This window comes from Gymnoscopelus microlampas (genome assembly GCF_963454915.1).
Source record: "Gymnoscopelus microlampas genome assembly, chromosome: 7".
Taxonomy (NCBI): domain Eukaryota; kingdom Metazoa; phylum Chordata; class Actinopteri; order Myctophiformes; family Myctophidae; genus Gymnoscopelus; species Gymnoscopelus microlampas.
In genome coordinates this window covers 23,797,213-23,825,126 of record NC_139944.1, presented here as the reverse complement: position 1 = coordinate 23,825,126, position 27,914 = coordinate 23,797,213, and the positions used below count along the sequence as shown (strand labels likewise).

At 40.9% G+C, this 27,914-nt stretch overlaps 2 protein-coding genes across 2 annotated transcripts in view; one reads left to right on the top strand and one right to left on the bottom strand.

Moving 5' to 3' along the window:
* syn2b (synapsin IIb) overlaps window positions 1-27,914 on the bottom strand; it is a gene marked incomplete at both ends in the record, with an annotated part of 94,810 nt that overhangs the window by 8,942 nt on the left and 57,954 nt on the right. The window contains 7 exons of the mRNA XM_084061767.1: window positions 21-84; window positions 677-853; window positions 5,892-5,994; window positions 7,778-7,852; window positions 8,400-8,542; window positions 10,474-10,536; window positions 27,427-27,516. Coding sequence (XP_083917893.1) covers window positions 21-84; window positions 677-853; window positions 5,892-5,994; window positions 7,778-7,852; window positions 8,400-8,542; window positions 10,474-10,536; window positions 27,427-27,516 — 715 coding nt within the window. The remainder of the gene's footprint in view (window positions 1-20; window positions 85-676; window positions 854-5,891; window positions 5,995-7,777; window positions 7,853-8,399; window positions 8,543-10,473; window positions 10,537-27,426; window positions 27,517-27,914) is intronic.
* LOC311049355 (metalloproteinase inhibitor 4-like) lies at window positions 12,606-27,216 on the top strand. Its single transcript, XM_084062908.1, has 6 exons — window positions 12,606-12,650; window positions 13,006-13,294; window positions 22,309-22,406; window positions 22,998-23,112; window positions 24,193-24,317; window positions 25,204-27,216. The coding sequence occupies exons 2-6, from the start codon at window positions 13,156-13,158 to the stop codon at window positions 25,399-25,401; spliced, it is 675 nt and encodes a 224-aa protein (XP_083919034.1). The 5' UTR covers window positions 12,606-12,650; window positions 13,006-13,155; the 3' UTR covers window positions 25,402-27,216.

Below are 27,914 nucleotides of genomic sequence, written 5' to 3'. Positions count from 1 at the left end.
ATGAACAATGTTCTGACAACCTTGAGGAGGAGGTCGCTGTCCAGGGGTCCTGTTTGGATCCACGACACCCTCCTTCTGGACACTCTGGAAGAGCAGGATGGAGGGAAGTAGACAGTGAAAGAATATTATATATAGAGAGGGAATGATGATGTCATGAGAGAATGAGAGAGAGAGAGAGAGAGAGAGAGAGAGAGAGAGAGAGAGAGAGAGAGAGAGAGAGAGAGAGAGAGAGAGAGAGGAGTTAATTGGAAGGGTTGTTCAGATAAAGTTACATCATTATACCACAGGACTCAAAAAACGAAATAACATACTGACATCCTTTTTCATTACATCACAATTCTCATGATCTAATCAGACATGGTAGGGGAACTCAAACAAACTCCATATGCACTTATTTATTTGTTTGTTAATGCTACTACAACCAAATAACTGTACTCTTTGTACTGTATAAGATGTAACAATAAAAATATTGTATCTTGAATCAAGGCCTGTTGCAGACATGTATTTTGAGGAAATCAAATTCAGATATAGTATCCATATACTGTATGTATTGGCCTATTGTGAGAATGGCTTTGAGACGTGAACTCAATGCAATTGCGTGTGAACCTGCGCTCAATTCCAGTGGGATCCATTATAATACTTTCAGGTGGCATCAGACGAAACATGGATACTTTACCTGTTGGGGCTGGACAGTGGTGGGCTTCTGGCCCTGAGGGGAGCGGGCAGGGGAGCGGGCAGCAGCAGGCACCTTGGCAGCCAGGGCCTGGTTCATTTTGGACAGAACCACCTCGGAGATCAGCAGCCTGTCCTCTGCCTGGTGGTCACCAATGAGCTGCATAGATGATCCCACGACCTGGACAGAGAAGACATAGACATATACTGTAGAGTTATGCACAAAGTGGTTAAAGGGTTGCACCATTCATGTTAGTACTGTGTGCGCCTTACAGTAGATACCGGACGAAGGCCACATCGGCCACATCGGCCGAAATGTTGTTCTTTTGACCCCTCTATTTATTAAATTACGTTGGGAGCATCAAGATGGTGTGCGGACCTTTTCCTTTTGTTCACAATTTTTAGTTTGATCCATGTTTGGATGTGTGTGCACCTCCTAACCGCTATAAAGAGAACAGGCTTAACCTCTTAGGCCCTATTTTATACTTTCAGAATTCTATGTAACAGTTTGAATGATTCTGCTATAAAGTCATGCCCAAAATAGGGACAACATTTGTGAACCACACGAATCCTAGTATACCTATGGGCATATCATAATAGGTAACATTCAGCGAAAAGAGGTGAACATTTGGCAAAAATAGCAACGCATCACATTGTGAGTGTGGAACGGGCCATGTATAGACCCCTGGGAAACCCCGGTCAACGAAATATATACTATTACTGTAGCGTTTAAGTGGTTAACAGTGTTGCCTAAAAGAGACCACCATGTACACCATGTACAATGACACATAGATGTCTCCACTTTGAGCTACACAAATGCTATTTCTAAAGAGAAATCCTGCTTTTTTAAAATAGAGCCTGGCACAAATCCTGGCTCTGATATCTGCACTTAGAATACGCTACTAGTGCTTTCACAAAGTGTGGAAATACTGCATCGGACCCTGGAACGATGTATTTTCTCTCAGGGTCTGGCAGGGGACTGAGTTCCATTTGTAACTGTCATAATAAGGCCTGGAGTGATACAGCGATTTGTCACCACCACAGCCAGAAGTCATAATCAACTGAATGGAGTTGAGCCACCAGAGCAAACAGCGGACGAACATATTTTCTATGGCGATGCAGGACAGGCCACCCTCAAAGTGTTTTCAATAAGCCTTGTTAAGAACATCCCCTAGCAACAAAACTTTCTTTGGTGTCGGGGGAGGGGGTGATTATCATCCATCATGGAAGATACTGTAGGAGAACACATGCACGCGCGCGCACACACACACACACACACACACACACGCACACACACGCACACACGCACACGCGCACACACGCACACACGCACACACGGTTCATTTTAGCTCAGCTAATACGAATTGAGTCTCCCTTACATTGTATAATGGAATATATCTATCTCTGTTCAAACTTTGGGAAAGACCAGTCCACTAAATTACGACCATGGAGCTACTGAACTGCTAATAAAGTATTCAATCAATTAGTCAAACTGATCTAATAATGCATTTTTACCGTAATAAACCCTAAATAACCTTACAGACCCCAGGTGTCTATATTTGGTCCCCTCCTTTCTTCCCTCTACACAAAATCTCTTGGCTGAAAATAGCTGATCTGCAAGCTCACAGCGTGTCGAATGTTCGCCTATTATGACACGCCCGGAATAGGGCTGCTAGGGGGGCTGGTTCATGTGGTTAAACTGCATGGTCACTGCTGCAATCAGCCTCTCTGCAGGTGGGAGGAAAATGGGATCTCTTGACCGACAATCAAAAACCACAGGAGCAGTCATTCCGGAATCTTTTTTTTTTTTAATGCACCCAGAGATTTCAGATTTTTTTTAATCGTCTTTTTTTTAATGCTTCACCAGCTCGTTAACAAGAATGGGAACTGAACCATGTAACAAATGCAACTTCATCATTGTGGCAGGGAGGCGACCTTATAAGGAGAAGGGAGCAGAATTCACAGAGACGTGATGGGAGGGATAATACCACATCACTGGAACACAGTGACACAGTGATTCTTCTGAACAGTGAACAACTTCTCAAAAGAATAGATTCAGTGGTTCTTCTAGGGCTCACTGGTGGGCCGTGAGGGCATTGTAAGTGGGGGGGGGGGGATTCTACAAATGTCTTCTAAATCCTAACAGTTTTTTAAAATATTTTTGCTATAATATCAGTGGTTCTCAATTTTTTTTCATGTCAAGGACCACCCTAAATGATATGTTTTTGTCCCACCCCCCCCATCTATAATATTTTGTTCCAGGGACCCCCCCCTCAGAAGCAAAGATTTGAGTCAAAAATGAATATATATATTCAAAAATATGCACACATTTTCACGATTTGTTTTCAAAAATAGCAGATCTACAAGCTCATAAAGCAGCATTTGGTGCCACGCTATGAGCTTGTATATCTGCTATTTATGAATAGCCAAAGAAATCTAAAAATGACAGATGCGTTCTCGGATTTAATAGGTTTCAGTAAGTGGTTAAAGGATCCATGATTTCTGCTACTTATTTCTACTTAATCAATAAATAAATAAAGAAATAAATGTGTGGTCTTCAGAGAGTTGTCTGTGTGCAGAGTTAAGGAGGTTATTGGCTTGTCCAAGCACCAACACTGATTTTGATGTGGTTTTGTGTTGTCCAGCCTTAATAAAAAACAATCAGGTTCCAATGATATGTCCAAAATTGGATTTGGGCTGCCAGTCTGAACATAGCCTTCCAAGTTTCAAACATGTACAGGACTGTTTAGTCCTACTGCATGTAGGATATACAGTATATAAGCATTCTGCTTCTGCTTGTGCCTTTTTAGTCATTACTTTGTATATAATGTCTATGTTGTTTATACTTCTTCTATATTATATTGTAAATACTGTTTATACTTATCGTATTTTGTGATGCTTACTTCAAATGCATAACCTTTCACCGTATTCAGGTAAAAATAAAACCTGAATATTATCAGTGAGATGAGAATATAGTGGGCAGCTGTCATGCTGTCCAGTAATGAAAACAAGATCCTCATTTTCCATTAACTGCCCTGCCCTGTCTGTGTGTGGGGGTGTGTATACAATGTCTCATTCTAGGTGTGTGTGTGTGTGTGTGTGTGTGTGTGTGTGTGTGTGTGTGTGTGTGTGTGTGTGTGTGTGTGTGTGTGTGTGTGTGTGTGTGTGTGTGTGTGTGTGTGTGTGTGTGTCTTCTGTGTGGGTGCATGGGTGTGAACATAATGTGACATGTGGTTTTGTGTGTTTGTATATAAATAAAAAAGTTTACTCATGTTTTTTTGTGTGTGTTCCACCCTGGCCAGTAGTTTTGTAGTTCCAATATACTGTATACTGAGTCACCATGACCTGCCTTCAATGAGAATACAAAGAGTTTGAGGCGTTTTGACGGCTGAGATCAGAACATGTCAGGGGCATTTTCCATTTTTGGAATCATGGTTGCCGGTTCTTTGTGTGGGATGAGTCACAGTAAACATGGACATGGATCTGCGTTCATGTGTCATCATGCACTGACATTGTGGTCAAGTCTTCTAGGAAACACATGCACTGAGCCCATGGAACCATGCATGCACTGAGAAAGAAAGACAAAAAGAGAAAGCAAAAGAAAGAGATGGAAGATACAAACAGGGAGATGAACACACGCGCGCGCGCGCGCACACACACACACACACACACACACACACACACACACACACACACACATGGGGTTATCGGCAATCACCACACATTGCATGAAGTCAATTACGGCCTAGTATAGATCCTGAGGAGGATCATCAGACTTAATTTGTCTGATTGGTAATCAAAATATTTTGTTCCAGGGACCCCCCCCAGAAGCAAAGATTTGAGTTACAAATCATGGAATATATATTTTTCAAAGCGAACCTTTAAAAAACATATATTCAAAGATTTGCAAAAATCTTCAAAAATTTGCAAAAATCTTCAATTTTTTTCAAATATAGCAGATCTACAAGCTCATAGCGGCATTCGGCTGCTATTTTTGAATAGCCAAAGTAGCTAAAATTTTAAATTACACAGATTGCGTTCCCGTATTTTCCTGCTGAAGGGTGTGTGGTCCTATTTTATGTTAGAATTAGGGTAGACAGGCTAAAATGAAGATTCCAAGTCTATTAATATTCTAACTGAAAATGGTGCCAACAGGCTACGTCAAAGTTTATTATAGAATACAAGTATGTGACATGGTTCATAATTTCAGCTACTACATACTGTAGTAAATGAGTAATAACTAGAGCTGTGCTGCTACAGTACATTGCTAGTAATATTACTAGTCTGCTTGTTAATCCAATTTTCATTATAATTGTATATTAACCCATTCAATACGGGAACGCATCTGTGTCATTTTAGATTTGAGCTATAACCATTATTTTATACTTTGGCTATTCAAAAATAGCAGATATACACAGTGTCGGCCCTATGGGGGGGCATTGGGGGGCAATGCCCCCCCAGATTAGACTTTGTGCCCCCCCAGTTCAGATTGGCCAGATGTTTTTATTTTTTTAATTTTTTTCAAGCAGCGCAGCGCAGCGCAGCGCAGTATAGCCTGCCTTTTTTTTCTCCCGCTGTGGAGTCTGTGCCTGTGGAGATGCAATGCCGACATTACATTAAAGACATTATAGGCCTAATGCTGTAATTGTATTTGTTGTTGGTGCATATAGGGGCAAGGTAAATGAACCGAATTAACCGAAATAGAGTTACAAAACACCCCCAAAAAGTAAAATATCCATCCAATAACCGAAAAAAATCGCGCGCCGGCGCTTCGCGCCGGCGCGCACGGGTCCCTCACGCACGCGCGCTGCGCGCGCGTGCGTGAGGGACAGGCAGGTGCCCCCCCTAGAATAATTAATGCCCCCCTGCTTATTACTGTCTGCAGCCGGCACTGGATATACAGTACAAGCTCATAGCATCGAGTGTCGCGCTATGAGCTTGTAGATCTGCTTTGATTTTTTTTTAAATGTGTGCAAATCTTTGAATATTTTTTAAAGCGAACATTTGAAACTCAAATCTTTGCTTCTGAAGGTCCCTGGAGCAAAATATTGTTTACAAATGTTCGCTTTAAAAAATATATATTCAAAGATTTGCACACATTTCCACGATTGATTGAAAAAATCTTAAACTGACACAGATGCGTTCCCGGATTGAATGGGTTAATCAGTCAATCCATCCGTCCATCCATCCATCCATCCATCCCACTCCACTCCACTCACCTCAGTGATGTAGTCATTGCCATCCTTGCCACAGATGGCTTTGACAGCACAGACATCCAGCCCACCAAATATCTCTGAGCAGGTGTCCACCCACAGTTTGTACCTTTTGTACACAGAGAGATACACAACACATTAGTCAGGTATTTATACAAAAGATCTGCATTCGGTTTCTTTTTGTTTAGAAAGAATGCAAAATATTGATTGATGATGTAAACAAGACTTTAAGAAAATGGGACATTGTGAGGAAAAACATGTACAGCTTGTGTTCTGCCTCACACTTACAGTATTAACTACTGTAATCACCCACTGGTAGAGTTTCACATTTCAATAGAATTCCTCAAGTGATCCCAACTTGAGGCTCAATTATGACTGACCGACCCTCTCTCTTTGAAAGATGGTGGGCACTGGGCATATAGCTCAGACTAAAAATGTTTCTGAAAAGTTGTTCAAATTTGCATTTCTAGAAAGAAATGTCATCTATTACTGGCAGTGACAACATAGTGATTATACATTACACAAGATGTACTTCTGTTCTCATGAAAGATGTAACACAAAGTTTTTCTCTGTAAATCCATACAGATTTCTAAGGAAATGTATTATGAAATATATAAATCAAATGACGCCGGGACATAGTTTTTTTTGTATGTTCTTACAGTAAGCATAGGGGGATATATTGACACGTCTAATTTTCAGGGTAATATTATAATGCATGACAGCACACAAAGCTACCACTGGTGCAATGCGTTCACATACTATACATGCATGCTTCACTCTCCACACTGAAGCCTCTTGAAGCAGTCTACCACAGTGCTCTACGATTTATTACTGGCGATGGTTATCACATCCATCATTGTATTTTATATGAAAAAGTGGGTTGGCCATCTCTCGCAGTTCGTAGTGAGCAACATTGTATTTTATTTATTTATAAGGCGTGGTAAGCTTCCTTTGTACCTATCCTCGCTTTTAGAACCAAAGGTTACTGGAACACGTTCACAGACACACATTAGATATACCAGTCCATGTAAGAGCAGTGAACAAGGAAAGACTGCTTTCATTCATTATGCTCCACACAAATGGAACAAACTTCAGGACTCTATGAAACTGGTTCGACTGGTCTCAATAGGTGCTTCTTGAGGACCTACTACATACTGTAGTGACTGACTCTGATTCTGACTGCACCTGTTTCATGTAACATTGTAACGTGATGTTGTGACGTTGTAATGTGGTTTCAAATGTTTGTTATTGTTTTTCATTATATGTATTGTGTTTTATATGCTGTTATCAGGGCATCCTTGAAAAAGAGAGCTTGCTCTCGATGGGCTTCCCTGAATAAATAAAGGAAAAATAAATAAATAAAAGAACATATATTTTCTAACTCTAGAGATGTATACCTTGCTAAAAATCACTATGAGCATTATTCCCCTCGCATGGTACTGACCAGCTCAAGGACTAGATGCAGTAGTAGAAGGGTGAAAATAGGGTTTCTAACTAAAACAGTGATGCCAACTTGTGAACAATTGACATTGTTGCCTGCTTGGGTAGTGAGAGACTGATGCTTGTGAAATAGTGACCTTTGTTTTTGTGTATAATCATGGGGCCTTTAATAGTACTGCTAAATGGTTTTGTTCGAGTTTTTTGTTTTGTTTTGTTTTTTCACAAGAAACAAAGTCCAAAAGAAAACAAACCATGAATATTTAGGGACATTTCCACCCCATTTTTGATAGAATAAATAATAAATAAATAATAAATAAGGAAAAAGAAAGAAAGACATGTATTCACTTAAATTGATTTTCTTTCAACAGCATGAAAGTGACTGTCATATTTGTGGCTCAGCTGTGACATGTGTGACACAATCTGTGCATTCTTGATGAGAATACAGTGCTCACTTGTCAGTCATGGCTACTTGTTCCAACATGGCAGACCCAGTGTTGCTCTTCCAGTTTCCAGAGATGGATGTTCGCCTGCAAAAGAGAAAACGGTTCACACATTTGCACACACATGCACATACAGTACAGTACACACACTTACAGTATATATCATCCACCCTCAAACATACTGTACATATTTTATAACAGATTTGTAATAAAAACTGTTAAAATGTGATATTAAATATTAAACATATCAGACAGTCTACATTTCCCAAAAGGAAATGCATGTATTAAATTCAGTCTGACCAGAAGCAGGGATAAAACGTATCCGCACGGGTGATAAAAATGAATGCGCCCAGCGAATTGAACCGTGCATGCGTTGCAGAATTATGGGTCTATTTTTACACCTTCAGAGTTACATTAACGCTGACGATTTGACTGTGCACACCCATTTTCACTAACCCTTGCTATCTGCCATAACCACTTAAACACCAGCATCCGCCGTATTCTGGGTAAAACTTTCGATAAAACTAACTGATCTACAAGCTTACAATGCACTGCAGTGCGACCCTCAACAACATATGGGTTTTAAGTGGTTTCTCAGTGAAAAAACACCAACAGACATATAGTATGTACACACATGTATGCTTTGTAGTCGGCGCCGATCTTCTGGACTCTAATGTCATATTTGGCATCTACGAAAGGCTCTGTGGTGGTGTAGGTCTGAGTGATGGCCACCACGCTGGCAATGTCCTGGAAATCACTCACATTGTCCACTTTCACCTACGACATAATATAAGTCACATGGACAGAGTTAAGCCCAATTCATAGTTCGGCATATGACGGAAAATAGCCGATCCAAAAACTCACAACGTGTTGCGGATCGTCTATTTCCGCTTTGTGACAACGTTGTACAACGGAGCATTAATTAGGCATTACAGTGGATGGAAAAAGACAAGGGAGAGGGTTAGCTGAGGAGGAGATGACGAGAGATAAAATCATCAGTGAGATTAATGAAGGATTTAGGGTGGTGTGTCCCTTCAAGACAACCGGTGGCAATGTCTTGGAAGTCATTGGCAGAACATATACTGCAGTTAAGTATAAAGCAAGGGTAGCTGTAGGGAAGAAGGCATTAGATAAATGCACTAACTGAGGCTGACGAGCTGGTTGTGTCGTGGCTCACTGTGCCAGCCCTATAGGGAACGAGTTGGAAGTCAGTCTCACTTTGCACTTTCAACAACAGACAAAGTGCATCAGTAGGGCTTAATTCAAAGCCGCGTAACAACTAGCACTTCTGTCAGGACCACTTTAGTCAAAATAAAAGTAATTTCATTGCAATATTCAAGCAGTTATGTTTGGGGGCATGGCTCTGCTCTGGGATTCAACGTGCATACATGGAATGCCACAAGCAGGGAGAGAAGCAAGTAAAGACCCCCCTGGGACACAAAGACCCCTCCTCCCGGGTACTACAGTATAGAGCAACAACAACAGTGACATCAGATAAATATCTCTGGGTACTACAGAATAGATAAGCAACAGTGACATCAGATAAAGATCTCCGGGTACTACAGAATAGAGCAGCAACAATGACATCAGACAATGACACTGATCAATCAGACGAGCATAAAAAGAAGGAGATGGAGGTGGAGGTGGGTGTAGCGAGAGCTTGTGGGAGGGCATGCATATGCTGTGACAGGAATAGGCCAGATGAAGCAGTTAAAAGGAGTGCAGGTCCATAATGTGAATGAATGGCAGTGACTGACTGACATCACATAGATAGTGGAGGATTTGGCAGGAATCAGCCGATGCTCAGCAGGTGATGCAAAGCTTGACACATTGTGTCACCAGAACTAATGCTGTGCTCTACTTCTACTGTACAAATGCTATTGTAACATCATGGTTAATAATGCATCCACTTGCCAAGGTACCAGATGTACTGTAGGCGTATACTGTGGCCTAGTGTTCTGTCACTTTACGACACAGGCAGTTTCCTTTAAGGGAATGGCATACCTTCTGTTCTTCCCAGTTCAACTTTACCATGAAAGCGTATCTTAAATGGTGGAAAATACATGTTCAAGGACTTAATCGGACTTTGTCCATTGTTAGAATAAATCAGCTCAACTGGTTAATCATTGTCTGTGGTGCTTTTTCAACACAATGCAAGATCACATCTGTTACACTATCTGCAGCAAGATAAAACTCCATGCAAGACAATGTGTTAAGATGTTAGAGATTGAGGTGGCTATACGGATAAGCATGGCAGAGAACAATAACAGTGTATCAGACCGATATGGATGGAGGAGAGAGGAAAGCAGTAGATCGATGAGAGAAGTCACTGGGGAGGTTGAAAGCCGAGGTGGGAACAGATTGAACAAAAGGGGAGGCTGGCCAAGATGTTTGATGGTGGTGTAGTGGATCTGGATGGCACCCGCAACAATGACTTCATCACCTGCTTCTAATAAAAGAAAGTAATACTGAAAACTTAACTACTGGGCTTTGACTGCAGCCCATTTTCTGGATGATTTATTCAGAGTAAGATTGGTTAGTATGCAGCCTCTGGTCCTCGGACAGAAATCCTGGCAGTTCCTAAAACTAAGCTTAATATGGAAGTTGATTTTTACTGCCAGGGTCCTTGGTCTCTGTAACGACCTACTGTATAAAAGTTTGATTGAACTTGGGCTATAAAAGACATTAACAGAGTGAAATAGCTTTACCTTCCCCATTCCGGAATGGGCATGTCCAATCTTGACCACTACTGGGAAGCTTGGTGTGGTAATCTGAGTAAGAAAACACATGAGAAAAGTGACAAACGTTACTAAATGGCAGAACATAATACTGAACAGCTTTATCAACAAAACAGTACCTCCTTCGTTCACATTTGTTGAACAGGACACACTCATTTTGAATTGTATATGATAAACATTTGATATTTGGAAAATATTTTTGTTTGGAAATGTGTGGCTGTATATATATTGAGTTGTCAATGCCCTCGTTAAATTGCTGTTACTGTCACTGTAACTTTCAGCATCAATAGAAGGTGTGATCTACATGATATGACAAAGAGAATCAGAATTCAGAATGAACTGTATTGTCACATCAAAGGTTTACAGGTGTAAAACAGTGGGTGAAATTTTTTTTTGTGCAAGCTCCATCATTTTTGTTATTTTAAATAAAAAGAGAAAGGAAAGAAGAAGAGGGGGCAAGGGGAAGAGAGAGAGAGAGAGACCAATAAAAAAACAACAACAAACAATTGATCTACATATTTACACATACATACATGTAGTATATCTATCCAGTGCGGTAAGTAACTGAGGTAAGACATAAGGTGCGTTAGCGTAGCATCAGATATATACTGTACATGACATATAGATGTTAGTTAAGATTTAAGGTGCAAGAATAATAAAAATGTGTGCATTGTACATGGGATTAAGGTGCTAGCACGTGTCAGGTTCGACCGCATAGTCCACATGAGGTAACTGTCACTGGTATAATCCACAGATGCATGTGTTAATTGTTGAAAAACTAAAAAACCCCAGGCTGAATTCAGTATGTACAGAGAGAATTTGCTTTACAATCACAACACTATTTCGGCATAATTACCAATGTTTTGTTAAATTACCTGCACGTAAGCCCGCAGGTAGACTGGCTGGATGCAGCCTATCCACCCAGAAATACCACCTTGTTTTACAAAGATTCTTATGTGCTGATAGGGACCCAAACATATGTTTTACAGGGTTTTATTGTTTAACCTGCACTTTAACCCTGGCATCCCTATTCTGGGCCTGTCAATAAGGCAAATATATATATATACTGTATAACAAAAGACAAAGCAACCTAAAAAATACCAACTCATCTGTATGTCTCTGCCTACCAGTTTCCCTTTACATCCATGTCTGTCCAGACCAATAGTATATAGTGAATGAAGACTATGAAATATTTTAATGAACACAATTTGTGAGGTCACAGTGACCTTTGACTAGGTACTTAATCAGTTCATCCTTGAGTACAAGTGGATGTTTATGCCAAATGTAATTAAATTCCCTCAAGGTGTAGCCTAATTGAGATAAGGTGGGACGTATGTAGGTACGTTATACGGACATACAGACGTACAGATGGATGTACGTTGTCCGGAAACAACGTACTCCTTTGGTCATGGCTGTCACTGGTAGAGGCAAATACTGTAAAACTTTCTGAAGAAGACTTTTTTTAGTTAACAAACGTTAACAAATAAAGCTTTGACTGGGAGCCCTTTAAGCCAGTGTGCATACTTTAATTTAGAATTGCCTGTGATTGTCGTTGGTCCTGCACCTACTCTCCAGTGGATGTGCAACCTATGTTTTCTTTGAAATAAAACTTTCGAAATAGCGAAAAAAGAAGAAAAAAAAAAGATCTACAAGCTTACAATGCGTTATGATGCAATGTGTTGTGAGCTTGTACATCAGCTGTTTTCGCTATTCATTGCATGACGAAGAATGGTTAATAAATAGCCTATTTGGCCCGGGGATGGGGATACGCAACATTGCATCACGCAAAACAAAATAAAACATGCTTCTGCCCATGCAGGATTAATTTGCACTGTACAAACAATTGGTTAATTTACAGTATGATGTGTTTCCAGTGGAAAGACATTTCTTCCCTATGATTTACATAGATTTACACAAATATTAATCACTTGTCTTCCCATCACATTTCATCCATAAAGTATGACTAATCAGCCACCCTCACAGCAGGCTTTGGGAGGAGTGGGATGGATGAGACAGAGTTGTTTTTTTTCTGTCAAATGGGCGGTCCTTGAACCGTCCCTAAATTGTTGAGAACATAAGAGGCTCCCTGTGTGCAGCCCTCTCAACATTCAAGACCAGAGTGTGAGGGTGAGGAGAAACCAACTATTGTGAGTGTCTGCATGTGTTTAGGAAGAGAGAGAGAGAGAGAGAGAGAGAGAGAGAGAGAGAGAGAGAGAGAGAGAGAGAGAGAGAGAGAGAGAGAGAGAGGGGCAGAGAGAGCGATAGAGAGAGCGATAGAGAGCAACAGCAAGACAGGGGAAGAAGAGAGAGCAACAGAGAGGGGGAGAAATAGACAAAGTGAGTAAAAGGAGTGAGAGAGACAGAGAGATAGACTGAGAAGGAGAGAGAGAGAGAGAGAAAGAGACAGAGAGAGAGAGGGAGAGACTAAACTCACACTCCATCGAGCAACTCAACCTTAATTCAGAGGCACAATTAAACTTATGAGAACATTTGTATCCACAGCTGCCTTTGAGCTCAGCAGAAGACATCCTACTGTGACCCTGCTTTCCACTGCCTTTCAACCAATCTGACTGCTGGCCCTGTTTGCTCCCTGGGAAACCGAACTGGATCGGAAGAGGACGGCAAGCATCGGAAAAGCGTTGGAGAGGAGTCATGGCTGTGCCCCAGCTGAGAAGCGTGTTTTGGGGATTCCGGGTGCTTCTGCTCCTGGCTATGTGCATGGAGGGACAGGTGGAAGGATGCAGCTGCAACCCAGCGCATCCTCAACAGCTCTTCTGTGCTGCAGAGATAGGTAAGTTACTGAGCTGAGACCAGTGCTTAGGCCATTTCACTTGCAGTAAAACAAGCTGCAAGAGCAGAAACCGTGCATTCTTGTTTATCTCTTCTAAAGTTGGATGTATTGTATCAACCCTTCTGTGTGTACTTGAAAACTCACCTCCCTATTTGACTAAATTTCACAGTTCAGTTAGCTGAATGAAATAGGAAATCGACATTCGGGATGCCAATCATCAATTGATATGAATATACAATTTTAACCTATTGTATCAGGTACTACATCTTGAAACTACCACAGAGTTTTGTGGTTGAAGTTTCTGTTATGGTTAATTGCACGGGCCCAAGGTAATTATTGTCTAAAACTGGCAAGTAATGAGCAGATCAATCATTGCTTCCTGTAGTTTTTCCACAAAAGCTAATAGTTAACACAACCTCTCAAATCTTCCCTACTGCTTGCAAATCCTAATGTTTGCTCAAATTGCTCAAATTATTCAGCTGATTAACTACAAGTAAGTAGGTAAGTAATCTAGTGGAAGAGGAAGGCATGTATAGATTGTTGTCTCAAGGCTAAATTAATTCATTCACTCTAAATGCAGGTCACAGGGGCTGATTAAGTTAAGTTGCTGCTTAAATATAGATATTATATGATGGAAAGTGTAATTGAGACAGCTTAGTGAAGCATTATGGCTACTTTATTTATTTTAAGTATAGTTTTGCTGTGCCCACTTGGTTTGGAGTGCTATCAAAAACACATCCATTCCTTGTATTTTATGATGGCTTTTCAATGTGTTTAATGGAGCAAAGCATAAGACTTTATAAAAGTACTACTTGAGCGGCCTTCTTGGTGATTATTTAATGCAGAAGTCTTAATGCTTCTTAGAAATTCAAATAAAAACATAAATAATAAACATAAAAATGCATCAATACACCATGGCCAAATATCTCTTTTCTCTCAGGGTTTCTCCCATGCAGGGTCAGTCTGCCTGGCTGTCTGTCCCTGTGTTTCAGGGACATTTTCCTATGTCCTTCTCTGTTTTCTCCTCTAAACTAAGCCAAAACCAACACTGTGGGTTGACTTCGGGCCCTTGGCTCTGGTTTGCGGAGAGCAGGAGTTTGATGTGTGTGTTTCTGTCAAAGGTTGCACACCAGCAGAGGAGAGGGACAGAAAAAGAGAATGAAAGAGAAAGTGCACTTTCTGTCTGCACAAACACTTGATACAGTATCTTAGCTGTCAGACTGTTTTCCAATGAATCCTATGTGCGGTAGTTATTATTTGTTCACAAGCTCTTGTTAATACGTTTCATTGTTTTAATATTTATAATACCCACAAACAAACATAACAACTTTCAACCTGCTGTCCCTATTTTACAATTTCAAAAATAGCGAAGACGATCTACAAGCTTACAATGCAAAGCATTATGAGCTTTTGTGCGATACTACTATACGATTAAGTACTGTATGAAATTGAGCAATCCTTTATGAAATATACCAGCAACTATATTGTAACTGTCCAAGAAGTTGAGACAGTGGTTTGAGTTATAAAAAAATACATTTATATATAAATACATTTAGTACAAATATATTTAAATCATGTCAATTCTATTTTGCCTAAAAAAAATAAAAATAAACCGAAAATAAATCAAAACAGCTAATTGGAAACCTGTTTTCTAAACCTCTACAATGCTAAATGAGATCTAGGTTATGGGAACACGAGGGCTGTATTTTTGGCAGTGTTTTTAGGGCAGAGTTTTATGTAAAGTGTGTCATCTGATTATCCTGTGTATTTAAGCAAAGAAGCACTCACATTTCCAGTATAGTACTGTAAGTGCAGCTCTGTAAACACAAGCATCAGGTGACACCCTGGATTTTAACCACATACACTCTAGTGTCCCTATTCTAGACAAACATTTGTTAAAAATAGACATCTACAAGCTCACAATGTGCTGTTGTGTGACGCGTTGTGAGCTTGTAGATCAGCTATTTTTAGCGAAGAGATTTATTTTAGAGGGAAACAAGGAGGGCCCAGGTCAAAGTGCTTTAAGTGGTTACAATTATTAACCATTATGAAACAGTCTCTTGAAACCCCATGACAACGTTTTTGAATGGGAAGCTGGGAAAAAAATGCTTTAGGATGTGATGGTACTGCAACATACTTATGATAGCCAAAGTATAAAATAGGGATAGGGCTTAATCTGAAAGTGAGGAATGTCTATGTAGTTTTTAATTTTGTGAACATAGATGGCAACATTGACAAAATAAGAAAGTAACTAGTACATTGTTCATAACCCTCTGGCTACTGTACCTAAAGCTACCTGTAACTTGATGACATAAAATGTTGACTTATCCATAGTTTGGTTTGCCCTTCTTTTAGGTGTTGCTCTGTTGCATCATGGCTAAATGTGAATGGCATGTATAAATCACTGTCTTGGTTGTTGTGTAAGTGTAGACCAGTAGCCTTCAGTTGACCTTACAATGTTGTCAGAGTCCATGAGCCTGTCTGAATGAAGCGGTACCGCCTAGTAATATGTCCCCTCGTCTGGACAATACTGGGACATTTCTCTGGCTGTGTTTGTGTACGTACGCTTGTGACGTGTGTGTGTGTGTGTGTGTGTGTGTGTGTGTGTGTGTGTGTGTGTGTGTGTGTGTGTGTGTGTGTGTGTGTGTGTGTGTGTGTGTGTGTGTGTGTGTGTGTGTGTGTGTGTGTGTGTGTGTGTGTGTGTGCGTGCGCATTTGGTGGCCTTTGTGTTGGAAGACGGCCAGTCAGAGCCTCCCCTAAACCTACTCCAACTCTCTCTCTCCCTCACGCCCCTCTCTCCCCCCCCCTCTCTCGCTCTCTCTCTCTCCTCTCTGTCTGTCTCTCTCGCTCTCCCTCTCCACTTCATTTCCATGTCTATAGGCTCAGTCTAACGGTCTGCATACTAACAAAATCAATGTGAAAGCCCTGTTGACAGCGTAGCTTTGTGAGCATGACAAGGGTGCCGATTCATCAGCGAGTGTGGAAGTTACTCACTACATCTGTTCTCATGGTACGAGTTTGCAATATTTCTCTTTGGATGTGTAGCAATTAGGGCAATTCACAGCCATTCTCAGTCTGAAGGGCTACAGCTGTGCAAAGTCCTGGTTGTGACAGTTGCGTTGAATAAGATGACTCGGCCAGCACAAGTCAGTTTGAGACGGTTTGAATTGTATGAAGCTGTGAGGTAATGGGCTGCAGGACACACTTTTGACATTACTTCTAAATCATTGCTGTGTTGTTGTTTTTTTCGCTGTCAAGCGGAACTACTTAAAAATCAGCCTCTATTACAGGTGTATCACTATAGGTGGGATTGGGGGGAATCTATGCCTTTGCTTTTGGTGTACCTCCTCTGGTCATTCATGATTTATTTATTAAATGCATGCATTTTAATGTAGATTGTCTGATATGGTTGATATTTATGTTTGATAATATCTCAATTAAACAATTTAATTTAAAATGTATGTTAACCACATTAGCATCACCTATTTTGGTACATTTTATAATGTCTTCTTTTTTTTTAATTAAAAAATAACGGAAATCATTAAGCAGTCGCGATGCATTGTGAGCTTATAGATTTGTTTGAGTGTCGGGCATTGTCCAGAATCATGTACGTACTATGGACTGAGACATGAGAATGATTCAATGTGTTCATAACGAACACTTGGACATCATCCAAGTATAGAAAGGAATGGTTTAAAAACTGTAATTAGAAATCACATGATGGTGATGGTAGGGGGGAGGGGGGTGATTTGACGAAATTTGAGGCAAAAGTATCTTGGAACATTGGACAATTGGACAATATGAAGACCCGTTTATAACCCAGTTATAATGTGTTATTTGCTCTAGAATATACCAAGTGGCAGAGGCTCAGAGCTGGGTTGAGTTTGAGCCTCGGCTCCTCCTGGCTTAGTGTCGTAGAGTCTGTAAGCAATACACCTATGCTCACTGCTCCTAATAGTTAAGATCGAGTATAAATAGCGTGTGCAAATGTACTCGTTCAATAACCCCAAAACAACTAAAGGGGACACGTTATTTAAAGTGGCATGAAACCTTGGATGATTTGTCATTTGTTTTCCAGTTCCGGTTAAAAACAATAGGAGATTAAAACCATGGTAGGCTAGTAAGCTAGTTGACCCTATTACCGGTTCCTATACTTTGTCCGTATCACCAGAATCAGCTTTATTGTCACATCACAGGTTTACAGGTGTAAAACAGTAGGTGAAATTATTTTTGACACAAAAAATATACAACCTACAAGCTCACACGTTGCAATGTTCTCCCCAGAATAGGGATGCTAATGTTCAAGCAGGTTGCAGCAGCTTGAAAATCTTAAAAATGTCGTTTCATCAATGGGGTGAGCAGTACTGCCGACGCATTATCGCTATTTTGGGGCCATACTTGCTATAGTCTGGTCTTCTTTTAGGCCAGACGTTTGCAGCCCCTAAAGCCTGTGCATTAGGCCTGGGCCGCAGTGTGGGGGTCCAGGCACCCTAGGCTGCAAATGCCAGCGTGTCGCGGGTTTGAATCCCGTTCCCGACGACCTTTGCTGCGTGTCACTACCCATCTCTCTCCCCATTTCCTGTCAGTCTAGTGTCCTATCTATAAAGGCAAAAAACTCTGTGCATTAAGCCGAGTTTGACTACAGGGGGCTACGAATGCAGTGACTGGCAACGAGCCTCGAACCGGGCTTGATAAAAGATCTCATGATCTTGAGAGTTCCCAAGTTCAAGTTAAACAATGTTGGTATTATCTCCCGTGTGGTACCTTAAACAGCACTGATTCCTGTGTGCAAATACATACTGTACTGGCAGTGATTCTGAGTCCTGAACATCAGTTGATAGTTGAGGACATGGTTTAACTTTTTTACTATTATTAAAAAACATTTTTAAAAAGTGAAAATAGCCGATCTAAAAGCTTGCAGACCTGCTATTTTCACTACTTTTGTGCAAAACTCTTGTATGATGAAGTACGGCATTAATTTAATGAATTAACAACCCATAAATATTTTAAATATGGAGATACAAGGTTTCTGCCGACAGCAACGATATACTCCTGAGCAAAACAATTCACAAAACAAGACAGATATTACCCGGTTGGTTTTGAATCTATTGCTGCATTGCTGTTGCTCCTGCTACCCAGCACCCTTCAAAAACAAAAACAAAAGCAAAAATACTTTCTTCATGATTTAGATTTTGGAGACTGAAGTGAAACAGTATGCCTGAATTGTTATTCTGTATTGGGAGCTCCGAGCAGCAGGGTATATAGCCAAAGTTATAAATGTATCAAAATAAAGCACTCAGACATGTAGTACTGCTTTACAACACAAACTGTGATGGGAATGTCCTTGATCTGCACTGAGCTCTTAAAATAGTAGTTCTCCCCCAAAATGACTTATTTCATTTACTCACCTTGTGATGGCTTGAAAAAATTGGAAAAATGGGGGTTCAGAATTAATTATAGAAAAACTTGATCAAAGGTCCAAAAAAGTAAAAGAAACATGCTCATAGTGTAATCTCAAGTGTCCTGTACTGTATCCAGTCATTTGCTCATATTAAAAGAATGTTTAATATTTAAAAAAAAAAACTCCTATTCAAGCTATCACAGGGTGATTAAACTCCTTCAACACCAGTTCACAAATGAAATGCCAAGGTGAACAGTATACTGACTACACAAGCCAAACCTCAGCCTGAATCTCTCTCTGCTTGGTTGTATGTTTGTTAAACCATTTGTGTTTGTGTCACATGTGTGCTTGGTTATCTTTGTACCATTTAAGACCTATGTATTGTACCTGTGAGACTGATATTAACCACACTATGCAGTTGTTACTGATTGGACACACAAACAAACAGCCAGTTTGATTAATTCAAATAGAAAATAACTCTCAGAGTTAAACTAATACTCAACAGCACACGTCACACATTGTGTGAAAGTCCTCCCTGGCTGCAGCACTGGATGCAGCACTGTTGTATGGCTATGTGATGAAAGAAGCAAAAACAAGGAGATGGTTTGCTTAGCTGTGTCTTTTGGGGTAAGGGTTAGGGGTGCAGCTGGGCCACTTTTATTCTCTCTCTCTCTCTCTCTCTCTCTCTCTCTCTCTCTCTCTCTCTCTCTCTCTCTCTCTCTCTCTCTCTCTCTCTCTCTCTCTCTCTCTCTCTTCTCCCCCCCCCCCCCCCCCCCCCCCCCTCTTCTCCCCCCCCCCCCCCCCCCCCCCCCCCCCCCCCCCGTGTCTGTCTGTCTCTATCTTCCTTTCTCTCTCATTCCTCTCTTTTCATTCTCTCTCCACCTCTCTCACCCACAGGGGAGCGTTCTCTCTATTCCATGGAGAACAATGTGGAAGGAATGACAATTATGTGGTTGTGTTTGAAGAAAATTCCTCACAGGCCATGGACATTTGTCTGGATTCACAAAATATTTCCACCAGGCCTGTTCTCCGTGTCACTACTAGCGTCACAGTCCGGAACACGGTTGCAGTTTGCGTACGTTCTGACGTAAAGGAGCGGGGAAGCTACTTTGATGTAACAGTCCAACAATATACTATAGCAAGCTCAGTTATAGGGGTACATGTTCTTCTGACTGGAGAACTGATCATGAGCTATCATGACGTTTGTTTGTTGATATTGTGTGACCACTGTCCCCTTTGGAGCAAAGTAGACTCTGCAGTACCCTGACTCCACCTTGCATATTTAGTGCTGCTGTGTTAGTGCTGCTATGTTTCTTAGTGATTACTCTATTACTTTTTTAGTTGAACAACCCAAAAGCACGTTTTTGTATTAACATTTTTATACGTAAACAAATAAGCGTTTCTTTGCCGCACAACGGTGTCATGCTCAAATAGTGAAAATAGCCGCTGCGTTGTAAGCTCATCTTTAAGCTCATGTTGTGAGCTTGTAGATCGGCTATTTTGAAAAATTATCGAAAATGTTGACATTTCTGGAAACGTTTAGCCTATAATCAAAATAGAGATCGATTCATAATTGATTATTTTATTAACATATCGATAATTTATTAAAATCGATTAAATCGACTCGTTTATTGAATTAACTGTTGCACCCCTATGATGTAGGAAAAGCATGGGACCAATGGATTGAAGATCATTGGGCAGGGTTCCCCAATAGGCGGCCGCGGACCATTTGCGGCCCGCTGGAGGCAACTGTCCGGCCTGCGACGACTCCTGATATATATATATATATATTTATTTATTTTTTCGTGCACGCGCGCGGGCACAATGCCCCTGGCCCTCGGCTTGGTACCCGATACATAATTTGGCCCTTGAGGAAAAGTAATTGGGGAACCCTGTCATAGGGAGACACATCAAACTACTGTAATGTTCACAGTCCTTGGTAGAATGGTCACTGGTCGCTCGGGTGGTACAGGGGCTGTGTTCCTGCCCACCACCATGGAGACTAGGGTTTCGAATCCTAAGCTTTGCATACGGCTTAGCCCGGCGTCCCAGTGAGCACAATTTCCTGTGTTCACGAAAGGGAAGCCGGGTGGGGAGGATGATCACTGTCGCTTAACTAGCAATCTGGGAACCCATCGCCAAATGAAAAGGAAAAACAGCGCCCTCTGCTGTTTTTTACTTATTTACTTGGCTCTGGGAGGAGCTCAACGAAGCACCCGTGCGCAAGGAAACCTGGGTTTTTGGTCTGCCTTCAGCCTTTCACTTCCGGTGGTGCGACTATGTTTTCATTCCCACTAACAATATTTCTCCACGGAACACTAAAACCAATTCTCCCAAAGAACATGGATCGTTTTGGTTATAAGCCCACTTGTTTCTATGATGAAAGAGCAATTTAAAATGTTACTAACTTTCCGTGGTCTTGTCGGCTTCGAGGACGCTATTGTTAAATGAGTTTCGGTTTGTTTCTAGTGGGGAAGGAAAGGCACACACGTAAATCCCGCCCACTACATTTGATTGGGTAAAGCGGCCTGCTTCCTGATCTGATAGCACGCCCACTTGAACCCAAAGCGCACGGGTTGTCAACACGGCTACCGACAGATTCAAACGCAGAGCAGAATCTGTTCTTGAGAGATTACTTAACTAGTGACTGCTTCCAGTTGCTCAGTGGGGGACTGAAACCGTGTTCCTCCCCATGTGTCACTTCCTTCTAGGGAAACTTCATGAGATCATGTGTATTGGAGGGGGCACATTTTTGTCTACACCCTCCAGAACAGGTAGAGAGGTTAGCAGTGACAAGAGACTACTACAAGGGAGATTGGGAATTGGCAGAATGTCTAATTTGGGAGAAAAGGTTAAAGAATGAATGACACCTGTGGTATTTAGCACTGAGGGTATGGTCTTGTATGAATTAAAATGGCATCATGGGCCACATTCTCACTGTCCCTCCGTGGACACATTGTTTTGAAGCCTTCATAGTGTGCGTGCGTACGTTTGTGCGTGCCTGCATGCGTGTGTGTGAACTGTGTTTAATGTGAGTACACAGGCAGCCAACTACTTGTTATTCTGCATGGGTTTTGATTTCTCTCCCAGAGGAGAGGAGGGACACATCCCCTATCATTACAGAGGGGGACTGCTGGATTGTCCATGGTGGGAGAGAGGGTGAAGGACAAAAGCGACATACGGGTTGAGATAGATAGACAAGGTGGGGGGGGTTAAGATCGGAACAGGGATGAGCTGTGAATCTATCTTTGCTAGAAGGGATAATATATTGGGGACAAAAGGATGGAAGTAACATTAGTCTCACTCAAGTCTCTTATAGTCTAAAGAAGGCAGGAAAACACTCCCACAAGGCGGTATGCGGGTCAATTAATTATCAGTGTTTTCTATAAAAATGTAGTCCATCACAAATGATTGATTATCGGTTTAAAAAAGATGTAAGCATTGATTGGGCTACAATAGTTCAAGACAAATCTGATTCAGAGGTAACCATGTACATGTGTGTCATGTGTATCATTCGTATGTAATCTAACATTGTTACCCTCAGATTAATTAGGGAGTATTTGCCTGTATTTATTTGGTATTTCATTCAAATCCACATTCCATTCCTTTCCAGTGATAAGGGCAAAGATCTCTGGAGAGAAGATTGTGTCGCCTAGCAACAGCTCGTCTCCTTACATGAAGATGATTCAGTATGGGATCAAGATGATTAAGGTGAGATTCCTGGACCACTGGTTTTCAATATGGGGTCTGGGACCCCTTGCAGTCCTTGGGGGTGGGCGGTCTATGGGGTCCCAAGCTAAATGATTGATACAGTAGGAGCCAAATGGACACTTCTGAGAACTCAAACTCTTTTATCAAAATGAGGTTCCGTGGCCTAATGCATATTAAACTGGGGGGTCCTTGACATTAAAAAAGGTTTAGTATCGCTGGTTTTGTGGCTCAACTGCTGCACTACACCAGGTTTTGTGTTGCTGTGGAACAGGTTTGATCAGGTTTGATCCCTCCAACACGGTGTATCTGTCTTTATCCTGTGTCTGTGTGTTTCATCCAAATGTCAGACTGCCAAGCTCACTGCACAGCTTGTGTTGAGTGTTAATTTAAAGCTGGTAGTGTTTAAAGTGTGAAGCTGAATCCATCCATCTCTACACTTCCAGCATTAAATGAACACTGCATTTTTTGCCGTGAGTAACAAATGGATTATAAAAATATGAACATGAACATGGGATTAAAAGCAGATGTAATGTATAATATGTACGGTATTTATTTAACATGTGCACTTCTCTTCCCTCTCTGGCTGTCTAGATGTTCAAAGGCTTTGACAAGGCAAAGGATATCCAGTTTGTTTACACACCGGTCTTCTCTTCTTTGTGTGGGGTCAAACTGGATGCCAACAATAAGGCAGGATACCTCCTGTCAGGTACAGTGCACAACCATAATGAAATGTATCACAGTGCTTTCAGTGGGATTATGGAATGTAAAAAAGAGTTTGTCCACTGTGCACCTGGCTTGTACTAATAGGTGTTTTTGATGGGATTCACTAGCTAAATACACGTTTAGTAAGTAAGTAGCCCTGGGAACCAATGGTTTCCGAGCCATGTGGCCCTCCCATTTCGTAGCGTGAGGCTAGCTTGATGTACAAGTACGCCCCCAGGGACATGACTCTAGTACTGTATGACTCTAGTACTTACCCGCAATCCAACCCTTGATGCTGAGTGCCAAGCAGGGAGGCATTGGGTACCATTTTTATAATCTTTGGTATGACTCAGCCAGGGATTGAATCCTAACCTCCCAGTCTGAGGGCGGACATTGTATAGTTTCAATGTACAGATTATTTATTTTTTGATATTATACTGTTTAGAATGATGATTCTTGGTTCTTGGTTTACCTATGCTATGATCCTAGATTACTATTTATATGCATTTGATGTATTGCCTCGTGTTTACCTTGCTTACTGTAAATTGCTCTGGATTAGGAGCGTCTGCTAAATGGCTAAATTGTAAATTGGACACTCTAACCACAAGGCCACTGAGTTAGCTGATGCATGTTTAACCCATTCAATCCGAGAAGCATCTTTTGTGTCATTTTAGATTTGATCTATAACCCTTATTTTATACTTTGATCTACAACCTCATAGCGCGGCACTCAGTGCCACGCTAAGAGCTTGTAGAAATGCTATTTTTGAAAAAAATTCAAATCTTTGAATATATATATTTAAGCAAACATTTGCTTCTTTTTGCTTCAAATCTTTGCTTCTAGAGGTCCCTGGAACAAAATATTTTACAAATGTTCGCTTTAAAAAAATACATATTCAAAGATTTGCACCATTTTTCCAAGACTTTAAAAAAAATAGCAGATATACAAGCTCATAGAGCGGCACTCGGTGCCCCGCTATGAGCATGTATCTAGCCAAAGAAATCTTAAAATGACACCGATGCGTTCCCGGTCTTGATGGATTAATGTAGGTAAAATGTGATTTAGCTGTGATATCCCTAAACAGGAAGTATGTGGAGTGATGGGAGGATTTCTATCGGTCAGTGTGACCTGGTGGAACCGTGGGACAACCTCTCAATGTCACAGAAGAAGAATCTCAACTACAGATACCAGACGGGCTGTGAATGTAGAGTGAGTGGAATGTTTTTCACTTGGGTAAATGGTGCATTTACTGTATATGACGCCTGTATCCAAAATATTGTTAATTCATAAACACTTACGGCAGAGGAAACCATTCAAAATACCAACCTGCTCATCAGGTGCAGTTAGGGGTTCAGTGTCTTGCTCAAAGGCACTTCAACACTAACCCAGATGGAGCCAACTATCAAACCAGGAACCTTCTGTTTCCACTCCACCTCCTGAACCACTACCGCCCCGGTTCAAACATACACAGCAGAATGATATGTGTTAAGGCAGCACTATGTACGTTTTTAACAACTATATAGCATATTTTGTCCCACAAAATTGTAAAGTTACATGTTTACATGTAATTATAATAACAATCATCCTTCCATAAATGTGTAGACTCAGGGGTGTCCCTGTATAGGGGAGACAATGAGTTTCATCCTGGCATTTGCCAAGGCACCAAGGCAGAGCTGCCAGTCACAGTGTGTCCTCGCCGGACATGGGTAATGAAGTCAAAGAAGTTGGCTGCCATGTTATTTGTGTCCAAAGTGGCCCCTGATACCCCAAACTACATAGTGCTGCTTTAACTCTTCACCAAACAGAACAAAAGAGCAGTTTTATGAAGAACTGTAATGTTATTCAGCCTCTCCTTATCTCACTCTCTCTCTCTTTTTATTTGTAATCAATCGGCTTACTCATTCCCTCATCTATCTATCTATCTATCTACTCATCTTTCCATTCACTCATCCTCCCATACAGGTATAAAGTACATACTGTAGGTCTAAACTATCCTCAATTATAAAATGCAGCACCGTGTGTCTTCAAAATGTCTGTCCACCCTCCCCAGAATGAATCAATCAATCTGTCAATCAATGTGTGCATCTTTCTACAGATTAACACCTGTTACACAGTACCGTGTGCCTCTACAGGAGAGAACGAGTGTCTGTGGACTGACTGGTTACTAGACAACAGCCTAAACGGGGAGCAGGCGCGGCAGTATGCCTGCATCCGTCGTTCTGATGGGTCCTGTAGCTGGTACCGGGGCGGACCCCCCCCTGAGAAGGACTTCCTGGACATGACCGACCCCTGACCATCATCTTTCTCTCCCTGACCTCCACCCTATAATGTCAGACTCAAGACTAGGGCAATGTTTCTCCTCCACCTTGGCTGTTACAGCATCAGCTACTGATGCTAACGTTAAGTGAGATGTAAATTATGAGGTGACATCATTGAGAAGCGGCACTGATTTATACTTTGTTGCGTGCTGTTGTCACATGGCAAAAATAGCCAATCTACAAGATAACAATGCGCCGAAATGCAACGTAATGTGAGCTTGTAGATCGACTATTCTTGACACGCAACACAATGCGCAACACAAGGTTTTCACGAGCACAACTCATATGATTGGTTGGTGTCAGCTACTACATGGCCGTCAACATTTCAATAACATTTCAGTGCTTTGTAAGTAGTATTTTCCCTGCTCAGCTTTTGTCCCTTTGTTGCCCTTGTTGTTACGCACAAAAAAGAAGACAGAAAATGGTTCACTTCAGAGCGAGTTCCTGCTAAACCTCTCAAGAGACTGACAGTAAATACATATCTGCCAAATTTGTCAAAATGTAATGCAATTTGTTTCATTCAGCTGTCATCACACAAGAAAACAAAACGCTGTCGACACAAAGCTAAATTAAAGAGATACAGTCTAATACAGACTCCTACAGCTGGCAGGATACAGTACATGCCTTTTTACAGGATATTACAGTCAAATCACATTTGTATTTGTATGACTCTTTGCAGCAACACTGCCTCTTTCATCAGTAATTCTGGGCTTCTTTTTACTATTGTCCCACTGTTATGATGTCATGATTCTATTACCATAGTCATGATACTATGATATCATGACACTAGCAGTCTGGCAATAATATACTATGAATATATGTAGTATCAGGACCACTACGAACAAACATCTAACACTTGTACTGTACTGTATGTACAGTACTGTACTGTATGTTTGGAAGTTTTTACTCTCAAATGATCTGCCGTGATGAAAATGTAAATACTGTACCTAATTGAAAATTAACATTTCAAAGGCTAACACCATCTTGACTAGGATAGAGAGTTTTTATCTTGTGATTTTTATTATTTGAATACTGTGCTACTTCCTGTGCCAAAAATCTAATCTGGCGCTTTAACAACTGCATCTCCACCCATAGAAGCCAATGTCTTTGTAAACTCGCTAGAGGACATTATGGGATAGGACTGGATTCAATTCACATTTAATTTGATGTATAAAGGAGGTTCAAAGCAGAAGTATGGGAAAAGCAAGTGAGAACAACTGAAAGTGAGTTTTCTTTTCTTTTTTTCACAAAAGAAAAGAAAGGAAAGAAAGCTGGTGTTATTCTGCATTGCATAGATTCAATTAAATGTGAATTGACCTGTTATTGGAATACTTTACTGAAGTCAAGCAGCTTTGTGTTAATGCAAACTGTACTTTTACAAACGCGCACGCACACACACGCAAGCACACACACACACACACACACACACACACACACACACACACACACACACACACACACACACACACACACACACACACACACACACACACACACACACACACACACACACACACACACACACACACACATTAAAGCTTAAAATGTGATAGATCTCATTTCATCGTAAATGTAAAATATTCTTCTAATCAAGCCCAATAACTGCCTTTAGTGACTGCAGTGACCACAGTGCATTCTTGCAAAGCTGTACGACTTGAGTAAATTGTTACAGAATTATTTCTTGTTTTAATTTGTTGTTTTATATTGAAAGGATTGCTTGGGTTTGTATTTATGTCTCAGTTTCTGTCAATATAGAGTTTTCTATTTCAATGTACCAAAAAAAGATTGTATATAAAACGTCTCAATACATTATTGGGTCTTTTTCTTTTCTTTCTTTTGGCCAAAATGAAACATTTTTCATTATCCTGGGACAGTTCAGTAAATCAAAGAACATGCATATAAATAAAAAAAAATACAAAGAAATTATACAAAACAACGGGAGACCCATTTTATCAGTGTCTTCAAAAGGTCATTGCACAATAGGTGATAAACATTCTTACCATGTCCTTATGGTTGGGGTAGAAGGTCTGATCAATCAGAGGGAATTTGTCTGACCCCAGTCTCTTCTGGCTATTGATTAGCTGGCCAAACTAGAGAGACAGAGTAAAAAATGAAAGAGTGAGAATGAGTGAGAGGAGGGAGATTATACTTATTCATCATTCATGACATTCTATCAAATTGTCAACTTCAGATATCTTTGATCAAAAGAGGGGTCACGGGAAGAATATACTGTAAGAGTATGATTTGATTTGTAAAAAGCAAATGCTTAACCACTATCAACCTGGTGTCCCTTTGAGCATGTCATCGTAGGCAAAACATTAAAAAAATACTCCAAAATAGCCGGTCTTACAAGCTCAAATCACATCGTGGTGAAACGTGTTGTGGTACTTGTAGATTGGCTACTTTTGTGGGACACAATTGTCGGACGAAGTCTAAAATAGGGCTTACAGTAAGTATTGTGCAAGCTTCCCTGTGTCTCTGCAATGTA